This window comes from Leopardus geoffroyi, chromosome C3 (genome assembly GCF_018350155.1).
Source record: "Leopardus geoffroyi isolate Oge1 chromosome C3, O.geoffroyi_Oge1_pat1.0, whole genome shotgun sequence".
NCBI classification, from domain to species: Eukaryota; Metazoa; Chordata; class Mammalia; order Carnivora; family Felidae; genus Leopardus; species Leopardus geoffroyi.
In genome coordinates this window covers 124,493,911-124,511,852 of record NC_059338.1, presented here as the reverse complement: position 1 = coordinate 124,511,852, position 17,942 = coordinate 124,493,911, and the positions used below count along the sequence as shown (strand labels likewise).

Below are 17,942 nucleotides of genomic sequence, written 5' to 3'. Positions count from 1 at the left end.
GTGGGGCTCAAACCCACAAACCGTGAGATCATGACCTGAGCTGAAGTTCGACGCTCAACCGACTGAGCCACTCAGGTGCCGCTGAATGATTTTTTTTAAATGTATTGTTGGGGGGGGTGCCTGGGTGGCTTAGTCAGTTAAGGGTCTGACTCTTGATTTCGTCTTAGGTCATGATCTCATCGTTCGTGCAATTGAGCACAGTGTCAGGCTCTGTGTTGACAGTATGGAGCCTGCTTAGGATTCTCTCTCTCCCTCTCTCTCTGCCCCTCCCCTGCTCATGCTCTCTCTCTCTCAAAATAAATAAATTAACTTAAAAATGTATTGAATTTGGTTTGCTAATATTTTCAAATGTGATTCTTTTTAAATAGTAATGACCAACATCTTGTCTCATTATCGTTTGTCTTTCTGTGACAAAAGCAGAATACAGAATCTATATAGGCAGGAAGAGGTGGGGAGTGGGAAGCAGTAGGAATCCAATGATTTCTACTACATGTTTAAACTTTGAACATACGTAGGGAGGAAAAAAGATGTTATGTAAAATCTAAAGTTTCTCTCTTTTTTTTAAAGTTTATTTATTTGAAAGAGAGCAAGCATGAGAGTGAGCGGGGGAGGGGTAGAGAGAGAGGGAGAGAGACAGAATTCCAAGCAAGCTCCACACTGTCAGTGCAGAGCCTGACATGGAGCTTGATCTCATGAACTGTGAGATCATGGCCTGAGCTAAAATCAAGAGTCAGCCGCTTACCCCACGGAGCCACTCAGGCACCCTGTGTTATGTAAAATCTAAATGTAAACCAATTCTGCAGAGGCAACCTATGGCACTGGTACTACAAAAGCAGAAAACTGGTAAGCATTTTGGACCATTGCCATTTACCCAGCCTGTGCAACAAAGCTAATGGTCTACCTAGCACATTTATTAATTATCCAAGGTCTCTTTGGAGGTGATGCCTGCAAATGCTTGAATGTCATACTTTTGGTATTTTACATCATAACTACCCAGTGGATCAAGTGAGTATATCCTTTTTTAATAGCAAAGTGACATAAATTATTAATTCTTTTAAAAATTCATATTAATGGCTAAAACCCAAAATTCACAATGCAATTCTAAATAGGTGGCATATTCTAATTTGGCACTAATGTGTGTTTATAATAAAGTGATATAACACACAGTTATTGGAAACTGATTTTCAATGTCATATTTAAAGTCAACACATACATGTATATAAAATTTTCTTACACACACACACACACACACACACACACACACACACACACACACAACCTGGGCCAAATGTATGTCACAAAACACAAGCTTTCCTAAGTTATAACTAAGAAAATAAAGATAACACTAATCAATGTTATCCATGTTAGTACAGGAAGGAGTGCTGGTTTGGAAAGCTTCTCTATCATACCTTACTAATTTCCTTCAGATTTCAGAGGATATTTGGAGAGTGGAGTTGCAGCACATGTGCATTTAAATTAATAGAAATTCTACTTCAACGATAGGCACTTGGCAGGAAGAGAGAACTATTTAAAAAAAAAAAAACAACAGAAATTCCTCCCATTCCATTCAATGAAATTTTGTCCCAGAGTAAAAAGGGGAAGAATTCTCTTTTTTAATTTTAGATCCCAAGTCTTTCATGGTGGGTTCTGGTCTCACAGGCATTTTAAGACATTGTAAGGAATAATTTTGTCTTGATTGAGTCTTGACTTATTTGTTGACTTTTGAATCTAAATCCCTGGCAAAGTATGACTTGATTGTGTAGTGATGGCATAATATGTTTCATTACATCATAATATCAATTATATTGGTTCCTAGCATTTTTGTGTCTCTATCCCTCTACCCACATGATTATACTTGGTTTTAGAAAGATCATTTTGGCTGTTGTATAACAAACAGACTATAGCAAGAAAATTGGAACAACAGTTACTTGCTGACCTGAATCACTAAAATGATGGGAAGGGATGGAAATGGATAAAGGTTTCCTAGAAAAGACGGTCTTTATAGTTACTTTATGGAGATTGCTTCAGTTCTTAACAAGGTCCACAAATTATATAGTATTAGTATTTCTCCATCATAGGTAGGTACATTCATAGTCCCCTGTCAATATAGTTTAAGTTTTTATTTAAATGCCAGTTAGTTAACATACAGTGTAATATTAGTTTCAAATGTACAATATAGTGACTCAACAGTTCCATACAACACCCAGTGCTCATCACAACAGGTGCACTCCTTAATCCCCATCACATATTTAACCCATCCCTCCACCCACCTCTCCTACCAATATAGTATATATTTTTAAAATGTTCAGTAAGCTAAGCTTAAACTGACCTTTTAGCCTTCTCTCTTTTTTTCGGTAGTTTCATATTGGCTACAGAGTTTGTCACCTGTAAAGTTTTTAATGCATTTAAACATTTGCTCCAGGAACTGCTATGCTTCTGGAGATTCAGAAATAATGTCTGCAGTTTTGCCTTATCTCTCACTTAATTCCAAATTTGACACAGGAGACTTTTTTTTTTTTATTTATTTATTTTTAACTTTTTTTTTCAACGTTTATTTATTTTTGGGACAGAGAGAGACAGAGCATGAACGGGGGAGGGGCAGAGAGAGAGGGAGACACAGAATCGGAAACAGGCTCCAGGCTCTGAGCCATCAGCCCAGAGCCCGATGCGGGGCTCGAACTCACGGACCGCGAGATCGTGACCTGGCTGAAGTCGGACGCTTAACCGACTGCGCCACCCAGGCGCCCCCAGGAGACTTTTTAATAGTATATGGTACATAACACACAAAGGAGAAACTGTCGACAACACTGTTGAAAATGCTAGCCAAGTTAGTTTACAATTTCCCATTGTACATGTAGGATATTGCTTGTAGCTCGGGTCATTTCCCAAATGTGAACTCAAAGGTTAAGAAGTTTCTGAAGTTCCTTCTAGACTAGACAGTCTTCAGAATGGCATCTTACAAAGAGAAGATGATTTTTATCTTATCCAGCATGTGATAAATATGACATCATCATATTTTAAAACCTGCAAAACAAACTACCTTATGGTTCACTTTTTTTTCCAACAGTAAACTAACAATCTGGAGTATTCTAACAAACTGCTGTTAGGTCTAGGAATATTTTTGGCCAAATTTCTCTTTTTTCTTTGTTACAACTAGTTTGCTAATAGATTTCTTTAGCTTTAGAGTTATAATTAGAAGACAGTTACTACTTTGAATAATCAAATTGTAATTGCTGTTTGGGTGAAATCCAACCAATTTAAGCATCAGCACTTCTGAAAAAACAATGTCTGGCAAAAAGAGAATAACAAGTGCCATGCTCTAATAATCTAGGTTATCTAATAATGTTTGCCTGACTGTCGAGTTTCTTTTCTTTTTTTTTTTTTTTTTTAACGTTTATTTATTTTTGAGACAGAGAGAGACAGAGCATGAACAGGGGAGGGGCAGAGAGAGAGGGAGACACAGAATCTGAAGCAGGCTCCAGGTTCTGAGCTGTCAGCACAGAGCCCGACGCGGGGCTCGAACTCACGGACTGTGAGATCATTACCTGAGTCGAAGTCGGACGCTTGACGACCAAGCCACCCAGGCGCCCCTCGAGTTTCTTTTCTAGAGACTAGATAACAAGTGATATTAGAATTACCAATGTGTTGGGGCGCCTGGGTGGCTCAGTCGTTTAAGTGTCTGACTTCGGCTCAGGTCATGACCTCACGGTTTGCAGGTTCAAGCCCCATGTTAGGCTCTGTGCTGACAGCTCAGAGCCTGGAGCCCGCTTCGGATTCTGTGTCTCCCTCTCTCTGCCCCTCCCCTGCTTGTGCTCTCTCTCTCTCAAAATAATAAGTAAACATTTAAAAAAAAGTTTTAAAAAAGAATTATCAATGTATTTTAAGGCATCACATTTGTAAATGACAATAAATGAGTGTTTTCTGATAAACACTAATGGTGGTAATAAGGAACAAAAATTCACTTGGGGTCAGAAACCTAGCCTAGTCTTAGGTCTGCCATTTGTTAAATGTGTGCTCCTGGGTGATCATTTAACATTTCTGAGTCTTTCTGCTCATTTGTAAACTGAGATTTATGATAGACATCAGTCAATTTTCTGGATGCCCAGTGTCTTCGTGCATCTGAGGAGTTTCCAAGCACATACAGTTCTCACTTTAGAAGCCACAAAGCCCAGCTGCAAGTCCTGATTCTGCACAATGAATGAACACAACCATGTTTCTGGCTATCCACCCTCCTGTCTACTTTCTAACCTGGTTCTCCAGCCTTCCCAGAAACTTTGTTAGTCTTTAAAAAAACAATTCCATTCTTCGTTAAATCAGCCATTCATTTTCTGTTGCTTACAACCAAGAAGGCTCACTTTTATTTCAAAAATAGACCTCAAATCTGTCCACTTCTCTTCATCTCAACTGCCACTGCGTTTGTCCAAATTTCCATATCTTTTCTGCACTAATGCAGTAGCTTCCCGACTGGTTTCCCTCCATCCATTCTTGTTCTCTTCCATCCTAATCTACATGTAATAGATAAAGTGATCATTTCTAAATACAAAAGGGATCGTATCATTCTTCTTCATAAACTTCCTCTCACTCACCTCAATACATAATTTAAAGACCTTTAACACAATCCAACATAGCTCAACATGATTCAGTTTCTTCAGATTCTGTCTACCTCTCCAACCTCATCTTTTGCCACTCTCCACCGTGCTCTGTGCTCTAGCCACACTGGCGGTCTTTCTCATCTTGGGGCTTTCACGCGTGCTCTCCTCTACCTGGAACACTTCCTCCCAACTCAGTCTGGCTCCTTCTCATCCTTCAGGTGTCAGCTGAAGTGTACTTTCTTGAAAGAGGCCTTTCCTTATGCCTCAACCTACAATAAGTGTTCCTCTTTATGGCCCTCATGATATCCTGTACATTCCATTTATTAAAATTATTAGAATTTATGATGATGTATTTATACATTATTTTTTTAGACCTCAAATCTATGAGGGCGGGAAATCTAACTTATTTTACCCTGTATTCCAGTATCTGATATATAAAATCCACTTAGTTAATAAATATGTTGAATAAATTAAAGAATGAAAGGGTATTCTGGTGACTTAGTGCTGGCAGACATTTTGTCAGGTCACTCTTATTCTTAACATCTTCTTGGTCTTATCGGAACTGAGTAATATGGTACTATTTATGCTAACTAGAAGTATACATGTGTGTATGTACTTATACATTCTTGGTAATAGACATCATCCACAAACTATTAGCAAGGTACACAACTAGCTTGTTGTTGGTTATAAGCCAATTAATAGAGTTAGAGTCAGAAAAACATGGCTAAACTTTTAGTGACTCTATAGTGAGAACTCTATATACATGGATGCTGTAATAATGTTAAGCAGAAAGGCTTTTTTTTATATACACACACATGTATTTGGTGAAGATAAAGGGGAAGATAATCTCTTGCTTCTGGGCTCACAGTGAACCTCTTGCCTATAAGCAAGTGCTGGAAGGCGAAAAAAAAAAAAAAAATCTGGTACCTCTTCTGTTCATCCTCTCTACCAGGTGGAGAAAGCCATTGGTAATGCAGAGAAAATAGGGGCCAGGCAAAGAGAGAGGCTCAATGATATCAATATGTAGATAAATATAAATTTTTGTTTAAAAAATTTTAAAGGATAATTGATTATACTTCCAAACTTTAAAGAAGAATTAATACCAATTATTTATAAACTCTTCAAAAAAAATAGAAGGAAACACTTTGCCACTCATTCTCTATTATTCTGATACAAAAACCAAATAAAGACATCACAAGAAAGAAAACTACAGATCAAAGTATCATGTATAAATATAGATGCAAAATCCTCAACAAAATACTAGCAAACCAAATCAGGCAATATACAAGAAGGATTATACTCCATAATGATATTTATCCTAAGAAGGAAAGATTGGTTTAACATTGAATATCAATCACTGTAACATGTAGAATATAATAAAGAACAAAAAATATGTGATCATTTCAATAGACACAGAAAAAGCATGTGACAATATTCAATACTCTTTCATCAGAAAACACTCAACAAACTGAGAATAGAAGGGAACTCTTTTATTTATTTTTTTAAGTTTGTTTATTTATATATACTTGAGGGGGGAGGGGCAGAGACAGAAGGAGAGATAGAGAATCCCAACCAGGCCCCATGCTGTCAGAGTGCAGAGCTGGACGTGGGGATCAAACTCACAAACCGTGAGATCATGACCTGAGCGGAGATAGAGTCAGACACTTAACCAACTGAGCCACCCAAGTGCCCCGGAAGGGAACTTTCTCAACCTGATAAAAGGCATCTACCAAAAATCCACAGCTAACATCATACTTAATGCAAAAGACTGAATGCTTCTCCCTATGATCAAAAGCAAAACAAAATGTCCACTTATATTCAACACTGTACTGGAGAATCTAGTCAGAGCAATTGGGCAAGAAAAAGAAGTAAAAGGCATCTAGACTGAAAAGGAAGAAGTAAAGCTACCTATATTTACAGATGACATAATCTTCTACATGTAAAATCCTAAGGAAGCCACAAAAACTGTTCAAACTAAAAGGGAGATTCAAAACTAATTCAGGGAGGTTGCAGGATACAAGATCAATATACAAAAATCAGTTTTATTTCTATTCACTAGCAATGAGCAATCTGAAAATAAAATTAAGAAAATTATTTCATTCACAATAGCAACAAAAACAATCAAATATGTAAGAATAAATTTTAAAAAAGAAGTACAAAACTTGTACTCTGAGACTATAAACCACTGTTGAAAAAATGAAAGACCTTAGTAAGTAGAAAGAAACCCTGTGCTCATGAATTAGATGCCTTTATCTTACTAAAATGGGAATACTTCCCAAATTTATCTATAGATTCAATGCAATTTCTGTCAAAATTCCAGCTGATTTTTACGGAAAATTGACAAGCTGATTCTAAAATTCATATGAAAATGCAAGGGACCTAGAAACCGTCCTGAAAGAGAGCAAATTTTGAGGATCACAATTCCTGATTTTAAATTTTTTTAATGTTTGTATTTATTTTTGACACAGAGCTAGACAGAGCATCGACTGGGGGAGGGGCAGAGAGAGAGGGAGACACAGAATCCGAAGCAGGCGCCAGGCTCCGAGCTGTCAGCACAGAGCCTGACGCGGGGCTCAAAACTCTCAACCACGAGATCATGACCTGAGCCGAAGTCAGACGCTCATCTGACTGAGCCACCCAGGCGCCCCTTACAATTCCTGATTTTAAAACTTACCACAAAGTTACAGTGATCCATACACTGTGGTGCTGGCATGAAGACAGACATATAAATCAGTGAAAATGAGAGTCCAGAAATGAGCATCTACTACTATGGTCAACTGATTTTCAACAAAGGTGCCAAGACAATTCAGTGAGGAATGAGTAGTCTTTTCAACAAATGGTCCTAAACAACCAGATATCCATATGCAAAAGAATGAATTTGGACCTCTAATACCATACACAAAAATCTACTCCAAATGGATTATAAACCTGAGATAAGAGTTAAAAGTACAAAACACTTTAGAAGAAAAAAATAGTCTTCAGTCTTCATGACCTCGGACCAGACAATGGATTTTTAGATATATCTCCAAAAAACAGAAGCAACTAAAGGAAAAAATAGAGATACTGAATCTCATCAAAGTTAAAAACCTTTGTGTATCAAAGGATGCTATTGAGAAAGTAAAAGACAATCCACAGAATGAGAGAAAATATTTGAAAATCATGTATCTGATAACATTCTTGTTTTCAGAATATATAAAGAAACCTTACAACTCAATGATAGAAAGACGAAGTAAAAAATATGGGCAGTATATCTGAATAGACATTTTTCCAAAGCAAATCTCTAAATGGCTAACAAGAAAAGAAGTTCAATATCATTAGCCATTAATGCAAATCAAAACTACAATGAGGTATCACTTTACACCCACTAAAATGACTATAGTAAAAAAGACAGATAATAACAAGTGTTGGTGAGAATATGAAGAAATTAGAACACTCATATATTTCTAGAGGAAATGCAAAATAGTGGAATTCCTTTGAAAAACACTTTGGAAGTTTCTCAAATACTTAAATATGAAGTTACCATATGATCGAGCTATTTTACTCCTAGATATTATACCTAAGAAAACTAAAAACGTATGTCCACTCAAAAACTTGAACATACATATTCATATAGCATTATTCATAATAGCCAAAAAATGGAAACAGTCCAAATATCTATCAATGCATGGGTAGATAAATAAATGTGATATATCCATGAAATGAAATATTATTTGGCAATAAAAATGAATGAAGCACCAATAATTCTAAAACATGAATGTTACAGACTAAATGTGCCATCCCCCAATTTATATGTTGAAATATTATTCCCAGTGTGATAGAATTAGGAGGTGGGGCCCCTGGGACGTAATTATGATCATCTCTGAGGTCATAGGAATAGAGCCTTCGTGAAGGGGATTGGTGCCCTTACAAGAGTAGTAAGAGTTTGCTTCCATTGCTCTAGTCTCTGCTACTTGAGAATACAACATGAAGTCAGCAATCTGCAACTCAGAAGAGGGCCCTCACCAGAACCTAACTATAATCTCAGGCTTCTACTCTCTAGAACTGTTAAAAATAAATTTCTGTTGTTTATAAGCCACCCAGCTTATGGCATTTTTTATTTTATTAAAAAAAATTTTTTTTAATGTTTATTTATTTTTGAGAGAAACAGAACAGAGCATGAGTGGGGGAGGCACAGAGAGAGAGAGAGAGAGGGAAACACAGAATCAGAAATGGGCTCCAGGCTCTGAGCTGTCAGCACAGAGCCCAATGTGGGGCTTGAACCCACAAACTGTGAGATCATGTCCTGAGCTGAAGTCTGATGCTTAACTGACTGAGCCACTCAGGCGTCCCTATGGTACTTTTTAATAGCAGCCTAACAGCTAAGACAGTTATTGAACCTTGAAAACATGCTAAGTGAAAGGAGCCAGACACAAAAGGTCACATATTGTATGATTCCATTTATTTGAAATGTCCATAATAGCCAAATGTATAGAGACAGCAACAGCACAATAGGTTGGTGGTTGCCTAGGGTTCAGAGGCTGGGGAAGAATGGAGAGTGACTGCTCATGGGCAGGGGTTTTTTGGGGGTGGTGGTGGTGGTGGTGGTGGTGGTGGTGGTGGTGGTGAAAATGCTCTCTAATTATGGTGATGGTTACACCGCTTTATGAATGTACTAGAAACATTTTAAATAGGCGAATTGTATCATATATGAATTATATCTCAATAAAACTACTTTAAAAAGGGATGACTAAAGAAAAATCAATAAATGTAATCTGGGGATTGTAACATTTAGAAAAATAAAATTTATAACAAAAATAGTGCAAAGAACAAAAGGGGAAATGGAAGAATACCATTGTAAGATTCCTGCACCAGATGTGAAGTGATATAATATTAAGATAGCTAAGGTGGCCATACTAATAACAGACAAAGTAGATTTCAGAATGAAGCATAATATCAAGGATAGCTAGAGACATTTCATAATAATAAAGAGGTTGATTCCTCAAGGATACAAACCAATTCTAAAATTCATAAAGCAAAATCTGACAAACTGAGAGAGAAAGAAGTAGACAAAATCAGTAATGAAGTAGACAAAAAAAATATCAGTAACGTACAGAACCAGTTGTCACAAGTAGACAAAAATATCAATAAGTATGCAGAATTCATGAATAACATTATGAAAGAGAAAAAGCAGTAAAGCATATTTTAAAAAAGAAAAAATTAAGGTGGCAAAACATTTTAAACATAGAAGTTTAAGTATAATGACTGTAATGAATCAAATATCCTATTTCAAAATATGCTATGTATTTCTGTTTTCTGGATTGTTTTCACAACTATAAATAATAAGAAAAATGTATTGTGCCTCTTACTTTTTACAATAAAACCTAATTCTAATGTTCTAATTTTAAGAAGAAACAACCAAACAAAATTTGGGAGGTATACACAAAGAAGTGTGTAGAAAGAGTTATTGTTGCTAAAAGAGGAAAGTGTTAAATGCCAATAATAGAAAAGAAGAAAGGTCTACAATAATGATTGAAATTCTAATGTAAGAAGCTAGCAAAACAGGGAACTTAAAACATGCAGAAATAAGGAAATAACAAAGATGAAAAAAGAGACCAATGAAATAGAAAATGGACAAAAAACAGAGAAAATCAATATATACAAAGGTTGCTCTTGGAGAAGAGCCATAAAATTGATAAGCTGCTAGTTAGATTGGTTAAAAAAAGGAAGACGACACACTGGGCCAGTATCAGAAATGAGAGAGGGAACACTACTACGGAATCTACAAATATTAGAAAAAATAAGGTGTTATTATGAACAACTATATGTTAATAAATTTGACACTTAAGTTAATGAATCAATTTATTGAAATCACGGATTATAAAACTCACTAAATAAGAAACATAAAAGATAAACAGCATTGTATCAATGTTAAAAATTGAATCTGTAATTAAAAACACTTCCATAAAGAAAACTCCAGGTCAAGATGGCTTCACTGGTGTACCTATCCTTTTAAGGCAGAGTAATCCCAGTCCTAAAACAAACCCAGAAAATAGAGGAGGAGAAAGGGTCACTTCCTAATGCATTTTATGAGGCTATCATAAATTTATATTAAAATCAGACAAAGAAATCGAAATAAATAAAATGATAGGTCAATGGATGAAAATGAATGAATCTTAACAGAATTTTAACAAAAATGGATCCTTCAGTATGTAAGGGGGTTTTACCTCAGGAACACAAAGTTGATTCGATGGTCCAAGACCAATCAATGTAATCCGACATATAGTAATTTTTAAAACTATGCTCATGCAGATGGATGTAAACATTTTTAAACTATATTCAGCATCTATTGATGACAAAAACTCAGCAAATAAGAGTACTTTCTTACTTTCATAAAAAAAATTAAATACACTGACAATATCCTGGGTTGGTGAACACATAAAAGCCACTGCAACTCTCATACCTTACTGGTGGGAATATAAAATGGTGCAACTACTTTGAAAAAGTATTTCAGTTTCTTAAAAAGTTTAATATACAATGGCCATATGACCTATGAAGTCAACTCTTGGGTATTTAAAAGTGAAAACTTATTCCACACAGGGGCATACATGGATATTTATGGCAGCTTTATTCCTAATAACCCCAAACTGTACACAGCCCAAATGTCTATCAGAGGCGAATGCATAATCAGATTATCATATAATCACAAAATAGAATACTATTTGGCAATAAAAAGTAACATACTACTGACAAATGCAAAAGAAAAATATAGATCTTAAAAAAAAACCATGCTGAGCTAATGAAGATACCTGAAAATATATCATGCATGATTCCATTTATACGAATTCTAGAAAAGACAAAACTAATCCACAAGACAGAAAATAGAATATTGGCTGCCTAGTGCTGAAGGTCAGAGGAGAGGTGGAGTGGGAAGAGGCGCAATGAAACTTTTTTGTGGGGATGAGTATGTTCTATATCTTGATTATGGCATTAATTACATGGGTACATATATTTGTTACAACTCATTAAAGTGTATATTTAAAGTGGGTACATTTTCTTACACATGGATTACATCTCAATAAACTTGATTTAGAGACAAACTTAATAAATAACCACAAGTTGAATAGTTACGGAAAAAGCAATGATAGGGTCTCTCCCTGAGAGGCATAGATGATAACTAGTCATGTTATTAGGCATGTCTTAACTTCATTACTGAATGTGAATAATTATTCTAGTCAAAGTAAATTTATAAGGCAAGACATAGATGTAGTCATCAGCAATAACAACCTATATTAATTTTCCTAGAGGGGCTGTTAACAAATCACCATAAACTGGATGGCTTAAAACAATAGATTTCTATTGTCTCACAATTTTGGAGGCAAGAAGCTGAAATCAAGGTGTCAGAAAGCCGTATTTTCTTAGTCCTTTTGTGCTGCTATAACAAAATACCATAGATCATGGAGCTTAGAAACAACAGAGATTTATTTCTCACCGTTTTGGAGGCTGGAAGTCTGAGATCAGGGTGCACGTGGTCGGCTGAGGTGGCATACTTCTTGTATCCTCAACGTGGTAGAAGGGGCAAGGGAGCTCTCTGGGCCTTTTTTTATAAGGGCACTAATCACATGCATGACAGCTCCCCCCTCATGGCATAATCAGCATGCAAAGGTCTTACTTCCTCACACCATCACATTGGGGATTAGGTTTCAACAAATGAATTTTGAGGGGGACATATTCAGACATAGCACTTTTTCTGAAGGCTCTGGGGGAGAATCTGTTCCATGCCTGTTTCTTAGCTTCTGGTGTTCTTTGGCTCGTAGACCAATCAATCCAATCTCTGCCTCCATTGGCTTTCCTCCTTGTCTTTTGTCTCTCTCTTTTTTTCTTATATGGATACCAGTCATATCGGGTTACCACCTACCCTAATGACCTCGCCTTAATTTGGTTACATCTGCAAAGACCTTATTTCCAAATAAGCTCACATTCTCAGGTACTGGGGGATTAGGACTTTGACACATCTTTTGGGGAACACGATTCTATTCATGTGTGCCCCATCAGGCACACACAGACCAAAACCCTTTATGTTTATTATCATCATTTGTACTACCTCACAATTTACAACTTCTCTATAATCTCTCAGTTCTTACATGATGATGCTACTGAGTGCCCAGCGCTTGCTTCTCCCGGTTTCTGTTTTGGTAAGTATCTACATGATTTACTATAACATCAGCAGATTTTATAAAATTATTTACCTTAAAAGCAGTATATTTCAATTAATATACACCAAAGAATACTACACACAATCTTTAAAATATAGAGAACTACTAGAGCAGTCTTTAGGAAACATAGTAGAAGTCCACACAGTGGCATCCCCAGCAACGCCCTACAACAGGCAGAGCTAACATGAGTGGAAAGTTCTCCTCCAAAAGGGACTCTCCTGAGTCCTTCATGTTCTCTCTTCTAATACTCACAGATTTGCCCACCATGCCTAGTTACCCTTTGGGTCAGTTGAAACACTCACTTTCTGGACTGTGAAAGAATGTGGTGTTAGCAACTACATTCAAGCAAGTCAACTCATAAGAAGTCTCATGTTACTCCCAACAGCTTGGCACACACTCCAAGAACTGAAAAATTCCTTCCAACTACTTTTATGCCTCATATCCCGGGCTAATCTGTAAATTCCCTACACTGTATTTCAAATCTTTCTTTCTTTCTCCCCAGATTTCTACCACTAATCTGGGCATGAATCAGTTATTATCTGGGCCCAGGTTCATCATCTTTTTTTGAAAAATGGGCTAAAATCACTGTCTTAGTTAATGAGTTGCTGAGCTCTGCCCACAGGAAACCACTGACTAGCATTTGTTTTACTTACTGACCTTCGGTCTCTTATTCATTTCTTGAGCCAAACCACAGTATTGGAATTCCTTTCTGGAGGGACTCTTCACTCACACCCCGTCTCTATAAATACTCTGAAAGTTCATCTTCCTCAACTCTCCATAGAGATCAAGACAGCTAGCATTTTCCCCCAGAGATTAAAAAAATACTTAAGATGACATATCTATAATTAGTAACTCTTCATTCTCCATTCACAATCTCTTTCAGAGGGGGTTGTCATCTTTTATAACCAGACATCGCTAAGTGAAGAAGTGATGAAACCTTCAGAGACAGACACATTGTTTAGAGACTGTTGTCCCCACTGTTATCACTGATGCTCCTGGTAACCCCCAACCCAAATCCTGCTCCCCAATAATCCTTAAAAACTGCAAAGAATTTTCTTTTCTGTTAATGATAGATAGCTCTTTAGTTCCAAAGAAACGCTGCACATTCACGTGCTCTCTGACACACTCTTGCTCTGTTTAGTTTCTCTACTGAAGAACTTGGAATACTCAACGCTATGATGCACTCACCTCCATCCCCACGCCCCCCCAAAAGAAAAGGCTGCTTCTTCCTAGATCAATCAAGCAATGTCCCACAGGTAAGCGGACTCCACTGCATTCATATAATGCAGGACTCCTGACGATCTTGCAAGGCCGTCTAGCACACTTCCACTCAACCTTCCCTGGCTGTTTCACTCTCGGGGCTCAGCCCTGCACCACAGTATGACTTCCTTCCACAGTATCTCCCTCCTTCCATGCCTCTCGCCGCACCCCTTTCTCCCACATGCATCTGTCCCAATAAAATGCTTGGATTTAACCCTGCCTTGGCATTTGTTTCTCAGATGACCCAGCCCAACACATCGGGATTAGTAACTCATTTAAATTTATATTTTCCTGAAACTAGCAACTTTCAAATGGGTCCTCAGAAAATGGGTAAACAAACATGGATTTTGTAGAGTAGATCTCAGAGTTCCTCCTTCTCAATTCCATTCATCCTCATCTTGAAAAAGATACTAACAACAACAAAAAACTAGGCTTTTGAATACTTGTATCAAATCAATAACTTCCGTAATATTGAGAGATTCTCCTTTATGTACAAATTCGTTCAGTTCTAAAAAGAAGGGAGCAAATTAGGAACTGTTACTTGAAATTAGCTACTTAGGTTGTCTGTTTCCATGATTCAACTGTAAGCTCGTACAGGGCTGGCATCCCATTTCATTCTAATTTTCTTTTACTGAGTGCTGCGTTCGTAGCAGGTACTCCATAAATAAGCTACTGAATGGAAGCAGGAAATGCTCCATCACAATGAGATATAAAGATGGGGAGGGTAGTTCCCAGATTCTTCCAGGGATATGAAAAAACAAAATATATCTATTATCTTCATTATATAAACCACAGAAAATAAACATCAAGTACCATTTTAGAAAATAGAGAAAGCAAAGGTCAACAAAGATCCTTTTGCCTATAGTGGGAATAAGCAAAGGACAGAGTGAGAAAGATTATAAAGAATTGATCTTAAACTGCCAAGAAACTCTTTAACAGTGATACTCTATTGGTCAAAAATGCCTTTATAAGAACTGGCCAAAACATAACATCTGGATTTAGGAGAACACGTTTCAATAATCAGGTGGATAGAGCTACATATTATATATATACACATATATTATGTAAGATATAGCTTTCCTTATACCAAAAAACTTCACAGTACTGTAGACTCACTCAAACTTCATTATCTATACACTGCCAATAGACAGATTACATTTTGCTTTTACAAACAAAAAGAAAAGTCGCATATCTTCCTACCGTGTCAGGAAAAGGAGTTTTCAAAACAAAACACCGATTTACTTAGATGATAGTGGAAAGTCGACGTTTACAAAATAATTCCATAACAGTACATGGAAATAGAACCGAACGAATTGAGAGTTTGATAGTTAAACCCCACAATTTTCTGATTCCTTCATCATCATCAAGAAAAAGGGCAATTTAATTCACCAACTGTTGGCATATTTGTGATGATTAAATACTATAGCAATGAAAACAAGTATATTAGAGGAAATCTCGAACAATGAAGCTTTAACTAGTATTTCCCAAAATAGATGAATATGTCTGAATTATATCTTGTCATTGGGGAATTTTTGCTGTACATTAATGGATTCAAAATCTAATTAACTTTCCTATACTGCTTAAGAACCCTACAATAACACTGGCTTGACTCGTAACTTTTAAGTACAGTTAGTGAATTGGAGAAAGTGGAAAAAATATTCCACATGCCAGAGTCAGGAAAGGCAGAAAACATTTTACTTCCTTTCCTTTTCATTATTTTCCCCAGAAACTATTGCAATGGGGTGAAATTAAAGAATAAAGATATATCTAAAACAATCTATGGTAATTTAAAATGATTAATTCCAGGTCTTTTAATATATAAAGTGCTCTAATGGAATTTTTAGCTGCAGTAAATCCTGTGGAAGTACAAGTCATCACTGACGATCTGACATTGGGAAGTCTAATTTTTTGCACGACAAGCTCAGAAAGAAAATAAAACCATAGCTCTTCACATTTCAACTTAACGTGTCACTTGTCCTGTGAGTCAACCAAATAACAGCTATGAACTGAGGTACCTACCAGTTTTAGGGCATGATAAAACATTTCATAACAAACCCCCAGTTAAAGGAATTAATCCTAAAGAATTTAAATTGTGCTTTGTATGAAAAAATTAGAAAAGCAAATAATTCCAAGTGGTTAAACAGAAGCCATGAACATATGAAAATTTTCAACAAAGGTTAAGGAAAACAAAGAGAACTATAATTTTAGAAAGTATGACAAATTTGGTAGTAGAATAGAAAAATACACAATTTCCTAGAGGAGATACTTTTGATTTAATATAGAAAGCAATGAAATTCTACTTATAAAAAGTAAATAGGCAAAAAAGAAACATTTATTCCTTTCCAAGGATACTATATTCTGAGTTGAAACCATTCAAATAATAGAGGACTCCTCAAAAATTTGCTTATAATTCTCCATTCACAATCTCTTTTGGAGGGGGCTGTCATTTTTTATAACCAGACATCACTAAGTGAAGAAATGATGAAAGCTTCAGAGACAGATATGTCGTTTAGAGACTGCTGGGTTTTGGTAACAAAATATGGTTTACATATTAAAAATAAGCAAGTTTTTATGCTACAGAATTTTCTTTCTTTCATCCAACAAATATTTATGGAGCCCCTAGTACATTACTAAGCATTATTTTAGTGCTATTGATACAGCATGAACAAGATGGCCCAAAATCCTGGCCAACGTGTAACTTATTTTCTAGGTGAAATAAATGACAAGCAAGAAAATAAGTCAAAGGTCTACTATGTTCCATTCTACTACTGTTCCACGTCATTCTGCCATAATGTTGTGCTTTGACTGAATGCTACTGGATATATTTTAAATAAAATTACAATGTGATAAAAGTCTTTTGATACTTCAAATAAACCCTCGTGGCCCAGTTCTAAGGTAGATCTGTCTTAAAAGGATTACCAATGCTATAAACCAGGGATCATCAAACTTTTTCTGTGATGAGTCACATGTAAACATTTTAGGCTTTGCAGGCCACCTGTGATCGATGTCACATATTCTTCATTTTTTTTAAAAATGGAAAACCACTCGTATCTCACAGGCTATACACAAACATGCCAGGAGCTGAATCTGGCCTGCAGTCATAGCTCTCCAGCCTCTGCCCAAAAGATGTGAGTATCCCTGCTTTTAAGTGGTTATGCTCAGTACTACATTTCACGTTTCTTTTTTGACATTTACTCTCTCGTTTTTTATTATTCATTTTCCAGAATCGAATAAAACATTCTTTTCTACAGCGACAATACTCGCAACTAGCGCAGCCATGAAGTCAGTTCCGAAGAGCAGGGCCACCTGCTCTATTTCACACAAGCAACGGAAAAATGTTCTTGGCAGAAAGCCCCTCCTAAGTCTATATACTCTGGAGAAATATGGTAGAGATTGTACACACTCTCCACAGGCAAACACATAGAAAGGCTAATGTTCCCTTACCTTGCTGGAGGAACATCAATATTGGAAGAAACAACTTTTCGTTTTTGCTCAAGGAGACAGATGGAGCGCGTGTTTTCTTTTTCATGGTCAAGGACTCGGTTGGCTTTTTTGGTGTCTGCTGTTTTCACATCTTCCTCCATGGCCAATGGAAACAAGTGTTGATGAGACATTTTTTTATTAGAGTCACGTTTTAAGTCCTCTGGTTGAAATGTGAAGGTCATTTCCCGCTTGATGCTTCCCACCTGTGAAATGGAACACAAAACTTGTTACCCACACGAAACAGCAGCTTGGCACAACTACATGCAGATGACCCTGAGAAGAGACTACAGACCAGAGCCCTCCTTGTTCATCTTGAAGATTTTATAGGTTGAATGAGAAAAATGTAACATGGAAATAAAATAGCTGACATTACAGAGTAATATGCAATTGATACATCACACATCATAATGCAAAC

At 36.6% G+C, this 17,942-nt stretch overlaps 1 protein-coding gene across 2 annotated transcripts in view; it reads right to left on the bottom strand.

Annotated features, from left to right (window-relative positions):
- ZNF704 (zinc finger protein 704) overlaps nt 1-17,942 on the bottom strand; it is a 239,806-nt gene that overhangs the window by 167,381 nt on the left and 54,483 nt on the right. For both annotated transcript variants that reach the window (XR_006706522.1, XM_045454794.1), the window contains exon 2: nt 17,489-17,730. Coding sequence is in view for 1 of the 2 variants with exons in the window: in XM_045454794.1 (XP_045310750.1) it covers nt 17,489-17,730 (242 nt within the window). In the remaining variant the exon portion in view is untranslated. The remainder of the gene's footprint in view (nt 1-17,488; nt 17,731-17,942) is intronic.